Genomic DNA, 13,621 nt, shown 5'->3' with positions numbered 1-13,621 from the left:
GGGGGGGGGGGGGTGTTTCCTGCTCGTAACTGCTGGTGAGGGGTCCTTAGTGAGGCTGGAGCGGATCGGAGCTCCCGGCTAGTGCATCTTCCCGGAAGTCCCGCACATTTGGACTCTCTCGGTATGGGTTTTTTTCAACAGATTTCAGCAAATGATTTTGGCTGGAACCTGCTGATCAGCTGTGGCCAATCACAGCAGGGATTCTGAGTTCAGGGAGAAAAAGCAGACAGATCTGTTAGTGAAAGCAGCACACTTTACACAAACCGTTAATTGCCCCTTGATGTTAACCCCTTCCCAGCCAGTGTCCTTAGTAGATTATACAGTATTATCACTGATCACTGTATGAGTATCCCCAGTGACAGTGACCCTCCCAGCCAGTGTCTGTTAGTGCCATATTGTCTGCCATACTATCGCAGTCACTATAAGTAGCTGATCACAATTACTAGTATAGTGTCTGTATGGATCAGTATCTTGATCAAAACTATAATAGTTTCAGTGACCCCAAAAACGCAGTTTAGTTTTTACCAAAGCCATGTCGCAGACTACATATTTGCATAAATTCATGAAGAAATTAGATTTTATTGGATATGCTTTATAACAGAAAGTGGAAAATAGCATTTTATTTTCTTTTTCTAATTTTTCTGTATTTTTTCATTTACATAATAAAAAACCCAGTGGGGATCAAATACCACCAAAACAAAGCTCTATTTGTGTGAACAAAATGATATACATTTCCATTGGGTAAAGTGTTGCATGACTGCACAGTATCCAGTTAAAGTAGCACAGTGCCGAATAGTAAAAACTGCACTGTTCATGAAGGGGTTAAAACCTTCTGGAGGTCAAGTGGTTAATCAACCAATTAGCGGTTGCCAATGTCAGAATACAAAGCCCCAAGATGGAGGATTCCTCCATCCACACCATTGCTTTGATTGTAGCAATCTGTTAAAAAATATAAAATATAAAATAAAATAAAAAAGTGTATGGCCAGCTTTAGGCTAGGGGGATGAGGACAGCCCAAGAATGTGCATACTGTCTGCAGGTTTAGTTAATGTATAGCTCAACAAAAATGTTTTTTTCTTACTTTTTGATTGAGCGTGGAAGTGCTAGAAACTCTGTCAGATTTTTATTGCTATTACCGGTACTATGAGTTGAAATTATAGATAACACTAGAACAGGAACTGATGGCATTTTTACAATGTAGACGCTCATTCTCATGACACATGTCCAAGAGTGGGTTTCTCCTCACTTTGATGATGTCCTCTCATGTCCTGTTGTGTCAATGAAAACGTGAAATCTCCCCAATGGGACATGGAGAAGAAGATGCTTACATGAAGTATGAGTTCACCTGTGTACTGCTGTATCTTATCCATTCATAGATAGGAATGGGGCCTGGTCCATGCTGTATTTGAGTGATCATGTGGAAAGGATCCATGTTCTGGAACAGAGACTGTAAGAGGTGGACACTGGTCGACCACTACATCCTACAAATACACAACAAAGCTGTCCATACATCATGAAGAAATAGCAGAATAGAGGCGGTCTTGTGTATTAGATAATTACCTGATGGATTTAGTAATTCAGCCATTCCCTGTTTTAACCTAAGATTAACTACTCTAATGGGTTATCCAACATACTGTGTACTATATGCCCTCTTCCATAAATTGATTATATACAAACAAAAGTATTAGTAGCCAAGGACTTTCAAAGGGACATATAAAAGCAAGACGAACACTGCATATATAAAAAAAAACATACATTTTCTTATAAACATTCAGGTAAAATCCTTACCACAAATAAGAAACAAACAGTGCAAAATTTCAGGGTTCACACAGTATAATCCAAGTGCGGACTCAACGCGTTTTGATTAATCTTCCTCAGGAGTACACGTGAATGATTAGCATGATTAAACCCACAGTTCTCTTAAAGCAGTCCTAAACTGCACCTTTCAAAAAAAATAAACTTGTAAGACAATGGTATAATGCGCTAGTATGCATTGTCTATTAGCACATTATGAAATACTTACCTTAGAATGAAGTCCTCCAGAGGTGCGCTGTCACAGCTGACAGGGCTTTCATCTTCATCTAAATGGTGCACGTTTAGGGGATATTCACTGTACCTCTAGGGTACCCTTGTTTATAGGCTTACCTGGAAGTAGAAGTTAAAAAAAAATGAAGTTACTACTTTAATAAAAACATTCACTGGAATCCAGGATAATGACAAAAAAGTGTTAAAGGGGCCCTCACTGGTCACCCATAGTCCTAGTTGAGTAGGCACAAGCCATCCCATAATGAAATATCAGCATCAGTTAATTGGTAAAGGTACACCACCATCTATACATCAGTAGGGTATAGAGGGCCAGGGGCTTACCCACATCCTTTTGTCAGTCCACTTTGCATATCAAAATGTCCTTTTCTTCTCACCAAAAGTTCCAGCAGTCAATCAATGATATTTCCCTATGAGGTGACTCTTCTGCCCCCAACCACCTCCCTTCCATTGGTCATGTGGTCTCTGCCAAAGAATTTTAAGAGCATGATTAGGTGTGGCTAACCAGGCAGCTGCCAACCCTTAGCTTCATGGACCTGTCAAATGTGCCACAATCACATAGAGAAGTGCCTGTGTTTGGAAATTCTAATAATAATTGACTTTACTATTACATAATTAACGGGTCACCAATATTGTACATGTCACATGTTTGCATTGTTCTTATATATGCCTCATGGTATTTTTCTTGTTGTAGGTTTCATATTGCAGACATTGGATGATTGGAGAAATCCAGCACAGGAAAGGTATGTTTATGCTCTGGTTATATCCTTCGTCTTTTATTCCTCTGTATTTACATTGCAGAAACTCGCTCTTATCTGGAATTTTGGACAATTTGCACCAGGTGAACATGGACCCATAGTGGTGGCAGCCATAGTGTACATTGGCAAAGCACAGATTCCTTTCAAAGGAGAAGTAGGGCCGAAGTTCCTTTTTGTTTTACACTGCTATGACACATATTTAGCCAGTGTCACTGACCTCATTTAGCGGGGTCCAGACTCTGGAGAGATCCCGACTTTAATGTTGGGATCCTCCCAGATGCCTGGCTCGGCAGCTGACTCAGCCTCTCAGCGAGCCACTGGAAAACTGAGCCAGCCGCTCCCTCCCCCATCCACAGTCCGGTGCTCCAGTAAGCTCTGGAGGGGCAGAGCAGAGAGGCGGTAACTGACAGGGCCCTCTAGAATGGGGATCTTCAAACAATGACCCAAGGGCCACATCTGGGCCCACTACGAGATTTCCTCTGACCCACAGCTAGGGTCCGTGGTGGATCAGTCTCAATGCACAGAGGAAAGATTCAGATCAGTTGGCTTTACCTTTTTTCTCTGCAGTTTTCAATGCAGGATTGATGGGGACATTATTGAAAAAGGGGACTTTGATGGAGACACTGGTGTAAGAGGGGGAACTTATAAGGACCCTAATGTAAGAGTGACTTTGATGGGGATAATGATGTAAGAGGGACTTTGGAGAACAGCATGACGTAAGGGGGACTCTTAAGGGGGGAATCCAGTGAGTAGCATGATGTCAGGGGTACTCTGATGGGGACCATGATGTAAGGGGTACTCTGATGTGGAGCATGATGTAAGAGGGACTTTGATGTGGAGCATGAAGTAAGAGGGACGTTGATGTGGAGCATGATGTAAGCAGGGACTCTTATGAGGACTATGATGTAAGGGGGGAATCCAGTGAGGAACATGATGTAAGGGATACTCTGATGTGGACCATGATGTAAGAGGGACTTTGATGCGGAGAATGATGTAAGAGGGACGTTGATGTGGAGTATGATGTAAGCGGGACGTTGATGTGGAGCATGATGTAAGAGGGACTTTGATGCGCAGAATGATGTAAGAGGGACTTTGATGCGGAGAATGATGTAAGAGGGACGTTGATGTGGAGCATGATATAAGAGGGACTTTGATGTGGAGCATGATGTAAGAGGGACTTTGATGCGGAGAATGATGTAAGAGGGACGTTGATGTGGAGCATGATGTAAGAGGGACTTTGATGTGGAGCATGATGTAAGAGGGACTTTGATGTGGAGCATGATGAAAGAGGGACTTTGATGTGGAGCATGATGTAAGGCCGCGTACACACGCGCGGACTGTTTGCCCAACTTTGTCCGTCCAACAGTTTCGGCAAACAGTCCGCTCAAACTTAGCATGGACGGACATGGCCACACACGACGGACGAACAGTTTGCTGAAACCGTGCGCGATGACGTGAACGGCACGTACGACGGGACGAAAAATACGACGTCCTATACACTGCATTATAGCTTTCGGCGTGAAAATCCTTTCTGAGCATGCGCGCAACTTTGTTTGACGAACAAGCCTACACACGAGTGGACTGTTCGCTGAAACAAGGTTTCAGCGGACAGTTTTACGGAATTTCCGAAAAACCTTGTCCGTCCAACTGTCCGCTGAAACTGTCCGCTGAAAGCCCACACACGAGCGGACTGTCCGCCCAAACACTGTTCAGCGGAGAAAGTTGGGCGAACAGTCCACGCGTGTGATGTGGAGCATGATGTAAGAGGGACGTTGATGTGGAGCATGATGTAAGAGGGACTTTGATGTGGAGCATGATGTAAGAGGGACTTTGATGGGGACTGTGATGTACGGGGACTTTGATGGGGACCATAATGTAAGGGGGAATCCAGTGAGGAGCATGATGTAAGGGGGATGCTGATGGGGGACCTGATATAAGAAGGGACTCTGTGGGGAAACATAATGTAAGTGGGGCTCAGATGCAAGATGGGACACTTATAGGAGTAGGGGCACTAATATATATATATATATATATATATATATATATATATATTTTTTTAACTAAAGTAATTTTTCTTTAGTTCTGAATCATATCATACAGATTACAAAAAAAATATTTATTCATTTATAAAATCTAATGTGGCCCTCGTACTAAAAAGTTTGGAGACCTCTGGTCTAGAATAATCTGTAAGATCTTTTTGTATTGGTACCAATGCCTTTACATTTGGTTGGCCACTTGTGGCGTATCGCTCGGCTTGTTTATTCGCATTGTCTAATCCCATTCTTTCACGTGATTTAAAGCATGACATATACACTAATAAAGAAGCTTGTCAATATTTGCACTACGTCTTTAGTTATTGATAAACTGAATGTGATGCACGTGTAAGTACTTGTGTAAGCAACCATTCCAGGCGTTCCAGAAAGGAATCCTTAGACCGCTGCTTGTACTGGTTTGGCAAGTCCTTTATGTTTTAGCATCTTGGAGACGAGTGTTGTGTAGCGGGGTGTGTGTGTGATTATGTGTGCTGTTTGAGACAGACCTTCATTAGTAACGGTGTAGCGGACGCTTTAAACTTTAAACATACAATTTTGCTTGCTGTAATTATTGACTTTTCAGGGCTGTGGAAAACTTGCAAAGCTTTGTTCACTTTTGAGATTTTTCTAAGCCTTCTTTTTCTGAACTGCAACAAATGACGCTCCATAGGAACCAGCAAAATACTGTGCGGCTGCCGTCATTACTCAGCCTTGTTTTGTTAAGTGTAATTGAGGGTTGTGTAAGTTGCTTTCTCCACTTGCTAGTTACAAGTACAATATAGACAAGATAATCACAGTGTACGGCTGACAGATGCTCCATCACTAAACCTCCATTTCCTCTAGGTTAGATCTCATGGCCTTATTTATTAGTCTGGTGACCAGAATCCGTTGAGGTTCTAGACCTGATGTTATACTGTATTTTACCCAAAAGAAATAACGACCATATAATTATGTAACTATTTTTTTTAATCTTGTGTCCAAATATATACACTTAAAAATTGAAGGGTAACTCCACTTTTTTTGGAAAAACAAGATGGCAAATAAAAATAATAATAGCATATATTATTGCTATACAAGCCATGCAGTAATTTTTTTTTGTGTAATCAGTATTTATTGCAATATAACAGAGACAGAAACATAAAAAAAAACAAGGCAAGTCCAACATCGCATTCAAGTGCAATACTTATCGGCCTCAGAAAAGCCGCTCCAGTGTCAGATTAACAGCATGTAAGTTGAACATATAAACAAACTGAAAGAGAGAGGTCTTAGAGTCATAAAGAAAGGGAGAATGTCGTGGGTATACACAAAGTAGGTGGGCGGGGAAAACCGTATACTTGCTAGGGCAAAAAGAAACCAATTACCCCAACAGATAGCGGGACTACTCTGGCAAAAAGTTACCTGAAAAATGGACACCGTCCCGGCACTAGGGTAGAGGGGGGGGGCCCTAACAGCCGCCAACTAGCCATCCTCCACCGCCAGCGTATCCCAGGAGCCGGTGTCACCACAGAGGGTCGGCCGGAACGCCACCCTCTGCCAATCTCAAAAATTCTTGCCTGGCAGCCCCAGCGTCAAAATAGGGATCCCAGCCCACCATCTACCAGCCCCGGTAGCTCAGGCTACACGACATTCAGACCAGAGAAAGGTGGAGAGGTAAGGAAGGAGGAGGAGGAAGAGAGAAAAGGACAGCATAGGGTAGTAAGGGAGGTTAACTGCGTCTCCAGCGGATAATGGGGAAGAGGTATAGTAGGGGGGGACAAAAGAAGGGAAGGGAGACAAGAGGAAAAAGACAGGAAAAAAATAGGAAGAGTAGGTCAATTTACCTGAGTATAGGCTCCAAATGTCTGCTCTGTCCGCACCGGGCGCACCACTCTCGAGTGTTAAGTTTCATAGGCAGTATTCCCTCGCTAAGAGCTTCCAGGGGGAAATCCAGTCCCCCCTCGGGCTCCACCCAGTCTGAGAGCCTTAAGGGTAGGGTCTGCCAACTCCAGCAGAGCCACGTCTAAACTGGAGGGTACGTGGTTAGGGTCTGATGCATATGCCGACCAAGGTCTCCAGATCTCATGAAATCGATCTTCAAGGCCTTTACATGTGGCAACCCAATTCTCTGCCTCTTTCACCGCGTGCACTCCCCTGCACCACTCTTCTCGAGTGGGGATTCCAGGCCTTCTCCAGTATATCGGAATCAGGCGTCTTGCTGCATTCAGCAAATGTGCCAGCACAGTTTTCTTATAAACACTGAGCGGGACCGGGGGTATCTGCAAAAGGAAGTGCAGCGGCGAGAGAGGGACATCTATCCCGGTCACTGCTTTCACTTAGCCCTGTGTGTCTTCCCAGAAGGGTCGAATTAGGGGGCACTCCCACCATATGTGGATTAGGGTCCCTCGTTGCCCACACCCCCTCCAACATAGCTCCGAAGCGGAGGGATAAATACAAGCTAAGTCTGCTGGCACCCTATACCAACGTGCCAATAGCTTAAAATTGGTCTCCTGGACCTTGGAGTCCCTAGAGGACGAGTGGGTGAGGGAATAAAGGTGTGATAATTGCGTCTCCGTAAACGTCGTCCTCATGTCAGTCTCCCATCGTCTAATATAAGCAGGGGTGGCCTGGGGGCCAGCTGAGTCCAACAGCTGGTATAACTCAGAAACCAGGTGCGGAGTCGGCTCCTCCGCTAGAAAAATGCGCTCAAATGGGGTAAGGGATAAGGGATCCCTGATAGTATGACCATGTACCTGGAAAAAGTGGTGCAGTTGTCGGTATCGCCAGAAGTTCATGCGTGAACCGCACCTACCCACGGGCAGGGCTTCATACGGCATGAGACCACCATCCCTTAAGAGCTTCCCGCAACTAGCGTTCCCATCGTCCACCCAATCCTCAAAAAAAGCCATCCGTTCTCCCGGCGGGAACCATAAAAAACCACCCAGTGGGGCCAACGGGAACATAGGGGGAGCTAGCTTAAGGGTTGGGTTGAGCCTGTCCCAAACTGAAAACACATGGGTCGTCAAGGGGGAGGTCGTCTCCGCCAGGCCTCTATATTCCCGGGGCAGCCAGGGCGCGTAAGATAAATTCCTACCCGCCAGACATTTCTCTAGAGGGACCCAGAGCTTAGTTCGAGAATGGAAATGCCAATCCAGAATCTTCTGGAGGGCCACAGCTTGATAGTACCGTCTAACGTCCGGGACACCCAGGCCACCCCTCCTCTTCGAACGACGCAGCATCTGTAACGCTATTCTAGGTTTACGGTCGTTCCAAATAAAACGAGACATCATACTACTTAAGCGGTCAAAGAAGCACTTAGGTAAGGGGACCGGAAGCATCTGCAAGTAAAAAAGTATACAGGGTAGGACATTCATCTTTATGACGTTCACCCGGCCAAACCACGTGAACGCCGTCCCCGTCCATTGCAAAAGATCTCTCCTGATCGCATCAAGTAAAGGTGGGTAATTGGCTAGGTACAGGGTATCAAAACGGTTCGTTAAGTGCACTCCCAAGTATCGTAGGGACGACATAGTCCAAACGAAGGGAAAAGCTGCCTTAAGGGACGCTACTAGGTGAGGGGCTAAGTGAACGGGGAGTATTTCCGACTTCAAAAAATTGATCTTAAAATTAGATAACGACCCAAAAAGTTTAAATTCCTTCATCAGGTTCGGCAGAGAGAGCAGGGGGTCCGTAAGGTGAAACACCACATCATCAGCATAGGCCGATAGTTTGTGTTCTGTATTACCAACTTGGAGGCCCTTAATATCAGGGCTAGCCCTTACCGTGCGGAGAAATGGCTCCAGCACCAGGGCAAACAAGAGGGGCGAAAGAGGACACCCCTGCCTTGTGCCGTTTCTAATGGGGAACCGAGCTGACAAAGTCCCATTCACCTTGACCTGGGCACAAGGTGTGGAATATAGGGCCGCGATCGTAGTCAACATCCGTGGGCCTAATTGTATAGAGCGAAGCACCTCCGTCAGGAAGGACCAGTCTATGCGGTCAAAGGCCTTTTCGGCGTCAGTGGACAGAACAATATACGGTTGCGGGGTTGGGTGGGAGCGTGCCCAGTGAATAAGATGGACCGCTCGAAGGGAGTTATCCCTGGCTTCCCTCCCGGCAACGAAGCCCGTCTGGTCAGGGTGGACAAGGTCAGGAATAAGGAGCTTCATTCTATTTGCTAAAATTTTTGACAGAATCTTTATGTCCAAATTAAGAAGGGAAATAGGGCGGTAGCTCTGGGGGACGGTGGGGTCCTTGCCCTCCTTCGGTATCACGGTGATGTGAGCTAGAAGGGCTTCCGGGGGGACGGCACCACCTCCAGCTATTGCATTAAAGTAGGCGCACATAGGAGCCCGCAGCTGGGGCAGGAAAGTTTTGTAGTAAACCTTAGTAAATCCGTCCGGACCAGGACTCTTACCATTAGGCAAGGACTCCACCGTGGCCCCAAGCTCCTCCACAGTAATTGGGAGCTCCAGGGCAGCGGATTGTTCTTCAGTGAGTTTCGGCAGGTCAGCCGCCGCCAAGTAGGCACGGGTCGCCTTAAGCCTGTCCACTCGGGTCGCGGGGGAAATTGTAGAGTCCAGATTATATAGCGTCGCGTAGTATTCACGGAACCCGGCCGCTATTTTAGAGGATTGGACCACCAGAACCCCCGCAGAATCGTGCAATTTGTGAATATAGGTCTGAGCGTGGCGTTTACGGAGGGCGCGGGCCAGCATCCGTCCGCACTTATTCCCGTGTTCATAATATTTATGGGCCAAAAAGCGAAATTGTTTGCGGGCTTGGCGGTCCAACAACCGCAGGAACAATTCCCGTAGCTCCGTCAACGCCGACAAAGCCTCTGGACTCCCATTAGTCTTATGATCGAGTTCAGCTTTCTGAAGGGCAGTGTATACCCGAGTGAAATCAGCCTGGCGTTCTTTTTTCAGCCTAGACCCCTGAGAAATTAAGGCCCCTCTAACCACCGCCTTATGCGCCTCCCATACTACCCCTACACCCACCTCGGCAGGCGGATTCTCCTTAAAGTAGTTAGTCAGTGTATCTGTGATCTCCTTCACCGCTACCCCATCATCTAATAAATTATCATTGAGCCGCCATGTCCAGGTCCTCTGCAGGCCCATGGGCAGGGCAAAAGCCACTGTCACCGGGGCATGATCTGAGATAGAAATTACGTCAATAGACGCGGACTGAAGGAGTTCCAGGACATTGCGGTCAACGTAGACGTGGTCAATACGCGTGTAGACATCATGCACCTTCGAATAATAACTAGTCCCTTTCAAGGGGGTGCAGTGTCCGCCAACCGTCCGATAGGAGATGGGATTGCATAGTCTTGCGGTAATGTTTAAGGAATTTGTAGGAATGGGAGGGTCTCGCATGGGATGTGTCCAACTGGGGGTCGGGGCTTACGTTAAAGTCGCCTCCTACAATTAAAAAACCCTCCCTAAAATCCGCTAGTCGGTCTAATGTACGGTCAATAAAAGTGAGTTGGTCGGCGTTAGGGGCATAAATCGTCGCGAACGTGTAGAGTTGTCCAGCTATGGTGCCCTTCAAAAAAACATATCTGCCCTGGGGGTCTACCTTATGATCAGAAGGTTGGAAGGGGCAGGACTTATGTATGCCAATAGCTGTACCTCTCGATTTAGCTAGGGGGGAGTTACTCAGGAACCACTGGTTAAAAAGATGGGTAGGCAGTCTAGGGGACGACTGATGTGTAAAGTGAGTCTCCTGAAGGAGAATCACCTGTGACCTCAGGCGCTTCAATTCCCCCCAGAGCTTACTACGCTTATGAGGAGAGCATAGGCCCCTAACATTGTAAGTGCTTACCTGCAGTGCAGCCATCCAAATAAGTCAGGTCGGGTCATACTCGAAAAGTGGAGACGCGCCCGGTGCAGACGGCAGAGTGGCAGGGATGACCTAAAGAAAGGAAAGTCAGAAAAAGGAGAGTAGTCACGGGAAGAGAGAGAGAGAGAAGGGGGGAGAGAAAACATACACGTGAGAGATATATAAGGCACAATCGATAAAACATAGCGGCCTAGGCCGGTCAGAGGTAGAAAAAAACTAAAAGTTACGGCGAGGTCCCCACCCCCCCCAAAGGGAGGGTGGGGACCAGGCCACAACTTCAGATCCCAACCAGGATCTAAGCCCGTAAAAAAGAAAAAAAAGGTAAAGAACGGGCATCCTACTGGGGGTACGTGGAATCCCATAACAAAGAGGGAAGTGGGTCCCCACCTCCGCCCACCGCATCTAACTTGGTGTGATAAAGGAGGGGGAAAATAATAAAAAAAGAAAAAAAAAAGGCAGCAATGACTAACGTGTAGCAGGTTCCCCACGGCCGAACAAAAACAATGCCATTCAAAGAGGGAAAAAAAGGAAAATTAACTACATATGTGAGGCAAAAACTCAAACCAGCACAGAGTGCCGTGGGGAATCCCAGGTAAGTCAAATCGAGTCAACGCAGAGTTCCTCAGAGCACAGGAGTGCGTCCTTGAGATAAGATGCGGCACCCTCAGGGACCTAGGACAGCAGAGTCCGTGGAAGGATCCATGGATTGTCTCCTATGGCGCCGTCTGCGGTTCTGACTTCTAGCGGGCAGCCACGGTTGCGGTGTCGGCAATCTAAAGGCCGCAAAGTCCGAAGGGTTCCTCCAGTCCGGAAAGTCAACCTGTTCCAGCTCCAAGGAAGCTAAAAAGTGCGGGAGATCATCCTTAGTACGAAGAGTCACGGTCTTTCCGTCCCTGGTTGCCTGGAGGGCAAAGGGGAACCCCCAGCGGTACGGCAGGCCAGCCTCTTGAAGAGCCAGCAGGAGGGGGCGCAAGGCCCTGCGTTGCATAAGAGTGCGCCTTGAAATGTCCTGGTAAAAAGCCAGATGTGCACCATCAAAATCAAAATAAGGCTTCCCTCTCATTTTCTGCATTATGCGATCTTTAAGCGTATACTTATGTAGTTTACAGATAATGTCTCTGGGATTATTCACGTCTTGGGAGGGGGGCTTCAAAGCCCTATGTGCATGGTCAATTTCCACAGTAGCCGTGGCAGGAAGGCCTAAGATCTCCTTAAAGACGCCTTCCAGGGTGGGAACAATGTCTCTAGCTCCTGTGGCCTCCGGGAGGCCCCGGATCCTAATGTTAGCTCTGCGACTGCGATTCTCGGCGTCGTCCAACTGACAAAGCAGGGCCTCAATCTGACGGCCCTGCGCATCACATTGGTCCCGCAGCATATTAATAACAGGGAGGGTCTCCTCAAACCTCTGCTCCAGGGACTCCATCCTGCCCCCCAGGTGTACTGTGTCTGCCTTAAGCTGTGCAATGTCCTCCTTAAACGCCTTCTCCACTCTATCAGCAAAACGCTCCAGGTCAGCCTTGGTGGGGAGGGACAGAATATGGCGCCTGATATCAGCATCAGCCAGGGGGTCCGGTTCGTCAGGGGCTTCCTTTGGCAACTTGGGGGAGGTCGGGGGGACCGAATCACTCACCGACTGCGGGGAAGGTATCGGCGATGCGTCCCTCCGGTGCGACTTTGCAGCCGCGGATGGCGCGGCCTTGCCAGCTTTCGGGGCCTTGCCGGCCGGCGCCATTTTGGAGGCCTCCCGGCCCTTCTCCTCCTGTCCTGGGAAGAAATTATCGAGCTGTGCTTGCCGTGAGCGGTCCACCCGCGGGTGCTGGGATGACGCCCGGCTCTTGTGGGACATCGCCGTGTGAGGATGGGGACAGATTCACTCTCCTTGCGCTGTTATAATGCGGCGGTGAGACGGAGCTGAGGAGACACACGTCTTCACTCCTCCATGGTCAGGCCACGCCCCTCGCCATGCAGTAATTTAATGTTTTTCAAAAATTCCTTTTTCTTTATGAATCTGCAGCCACTGTAATGTTCTGCAACATGAAATGCAATATGGCAACCTTGAGGCCTTTTGTACACCATTGCTATACTGGACACCCCCAGCAATGTCATTTGCTGCTTGTGTGATTTCCCACAAGTCTATTTTCAATTCAAATTTTAGGCATCCTCTGCAATAGGAATTCAAATCAGTTTCTGGTGAGATAGTCCCCAATGTTTAAATATGTCTAAAGGGATGCCAACCCTGCAATGTTTCTCACCTTCCAGTACATGGATAGGGGAGTTCAGAATAGCCCTTATAGCACTTTTATCTGGTAGTTGTTCCCTTAAAGGGTAAGTTCACTTTTTGTAACATGTTACACCCATTTTCAGGGTGTTACGTTTTACAAATGTACCAGCCCCCACACCCCCCTCACCCCCTGTTTTTACCAGCTAGTGAGAAAACTTCTTCCTCCCACTTACTCCCACAATCGAAAGGATGTTCTGTAAATTAATGGACCACAACTACCAACATCCTTTGCGGCTGTCAGCTTGTAGTCTTTTAGAAAGAAAGGGGAAATAAGGTAACAGGGGACTGGAGGGTAACCAACCCCCGGAATTTTTATAACGGTACCAGATATATAAAGACAATAGATAAAAATCAATAAAGTTTTATTAAATGTACACGAGACATTACCCAAATAAGGAAAACAATTTTTCCATACATGTAAAATGTGAAGAAATATAAATATACAAAGGCTGGTGCAGAGTCCTACACAAATCCGCAAATTACCAAATTTGCATATTATTTAGCCTGCATTGTTTCTTTCCTACATGTTTCGCTCTTCTGAGTTTCCTCAGGACAATTGCAGCATACAGCGATATACAGAAAACTGAAAATACACAAGACATAAACAATTATATGCATATAAAGGACCTTAGGGGAGCTTGTAGTCTTTGTTCTCTGGTGCTGTTGCAGCACCCCATTAATAAGAGCAG

At 46.8% G+C, this 13,621-nt stretch overlaps 1 protein-coding gene across 1 annotated transcript in view; it reads left to right on the top strand.

Annotated features, from left to right (window-relative positions):
• EVC2 (EvC ciliary complex subunit 2) overlaps positions 1-13,621 on the top strand; it is a 287,368-nt gene that overhangs the window by 16,028 nt on the left and 257,719 nt on the right. Inside the window, exon 2 of the mRNA XM_077477799.1 lies at positions 2,738-2,786. Within this exon, the coding sequence (XP_077333925.1) occupies positions 2,738-2,786 (49 nt within the window). The remainder of the gene's footprint in view (positions 1-2,737; positions 2,787-13,621) is intronic.

Source organism: Lithobates pipiens, unplaced genomic scaffold (assembly GCF_037356315.1).
Source record: "Lithobates pipiens isolate NorthernLeopardFrog02 unplaced genomic scaffold, aLitPip1_a1.2 Scaffold_13, whole genome shotgun sequence".
In the NCBI taxonomy this organism is placed as follows: domain Eukaryota; kingdom Metazoa; phylum Chordata; class Amphibia; order Anura; family Ranidae; genus Lithobates; species Lithobates pipiens.
This window is presented reverse-complemented; position numbering and strand designations above follow the sequence as displayed.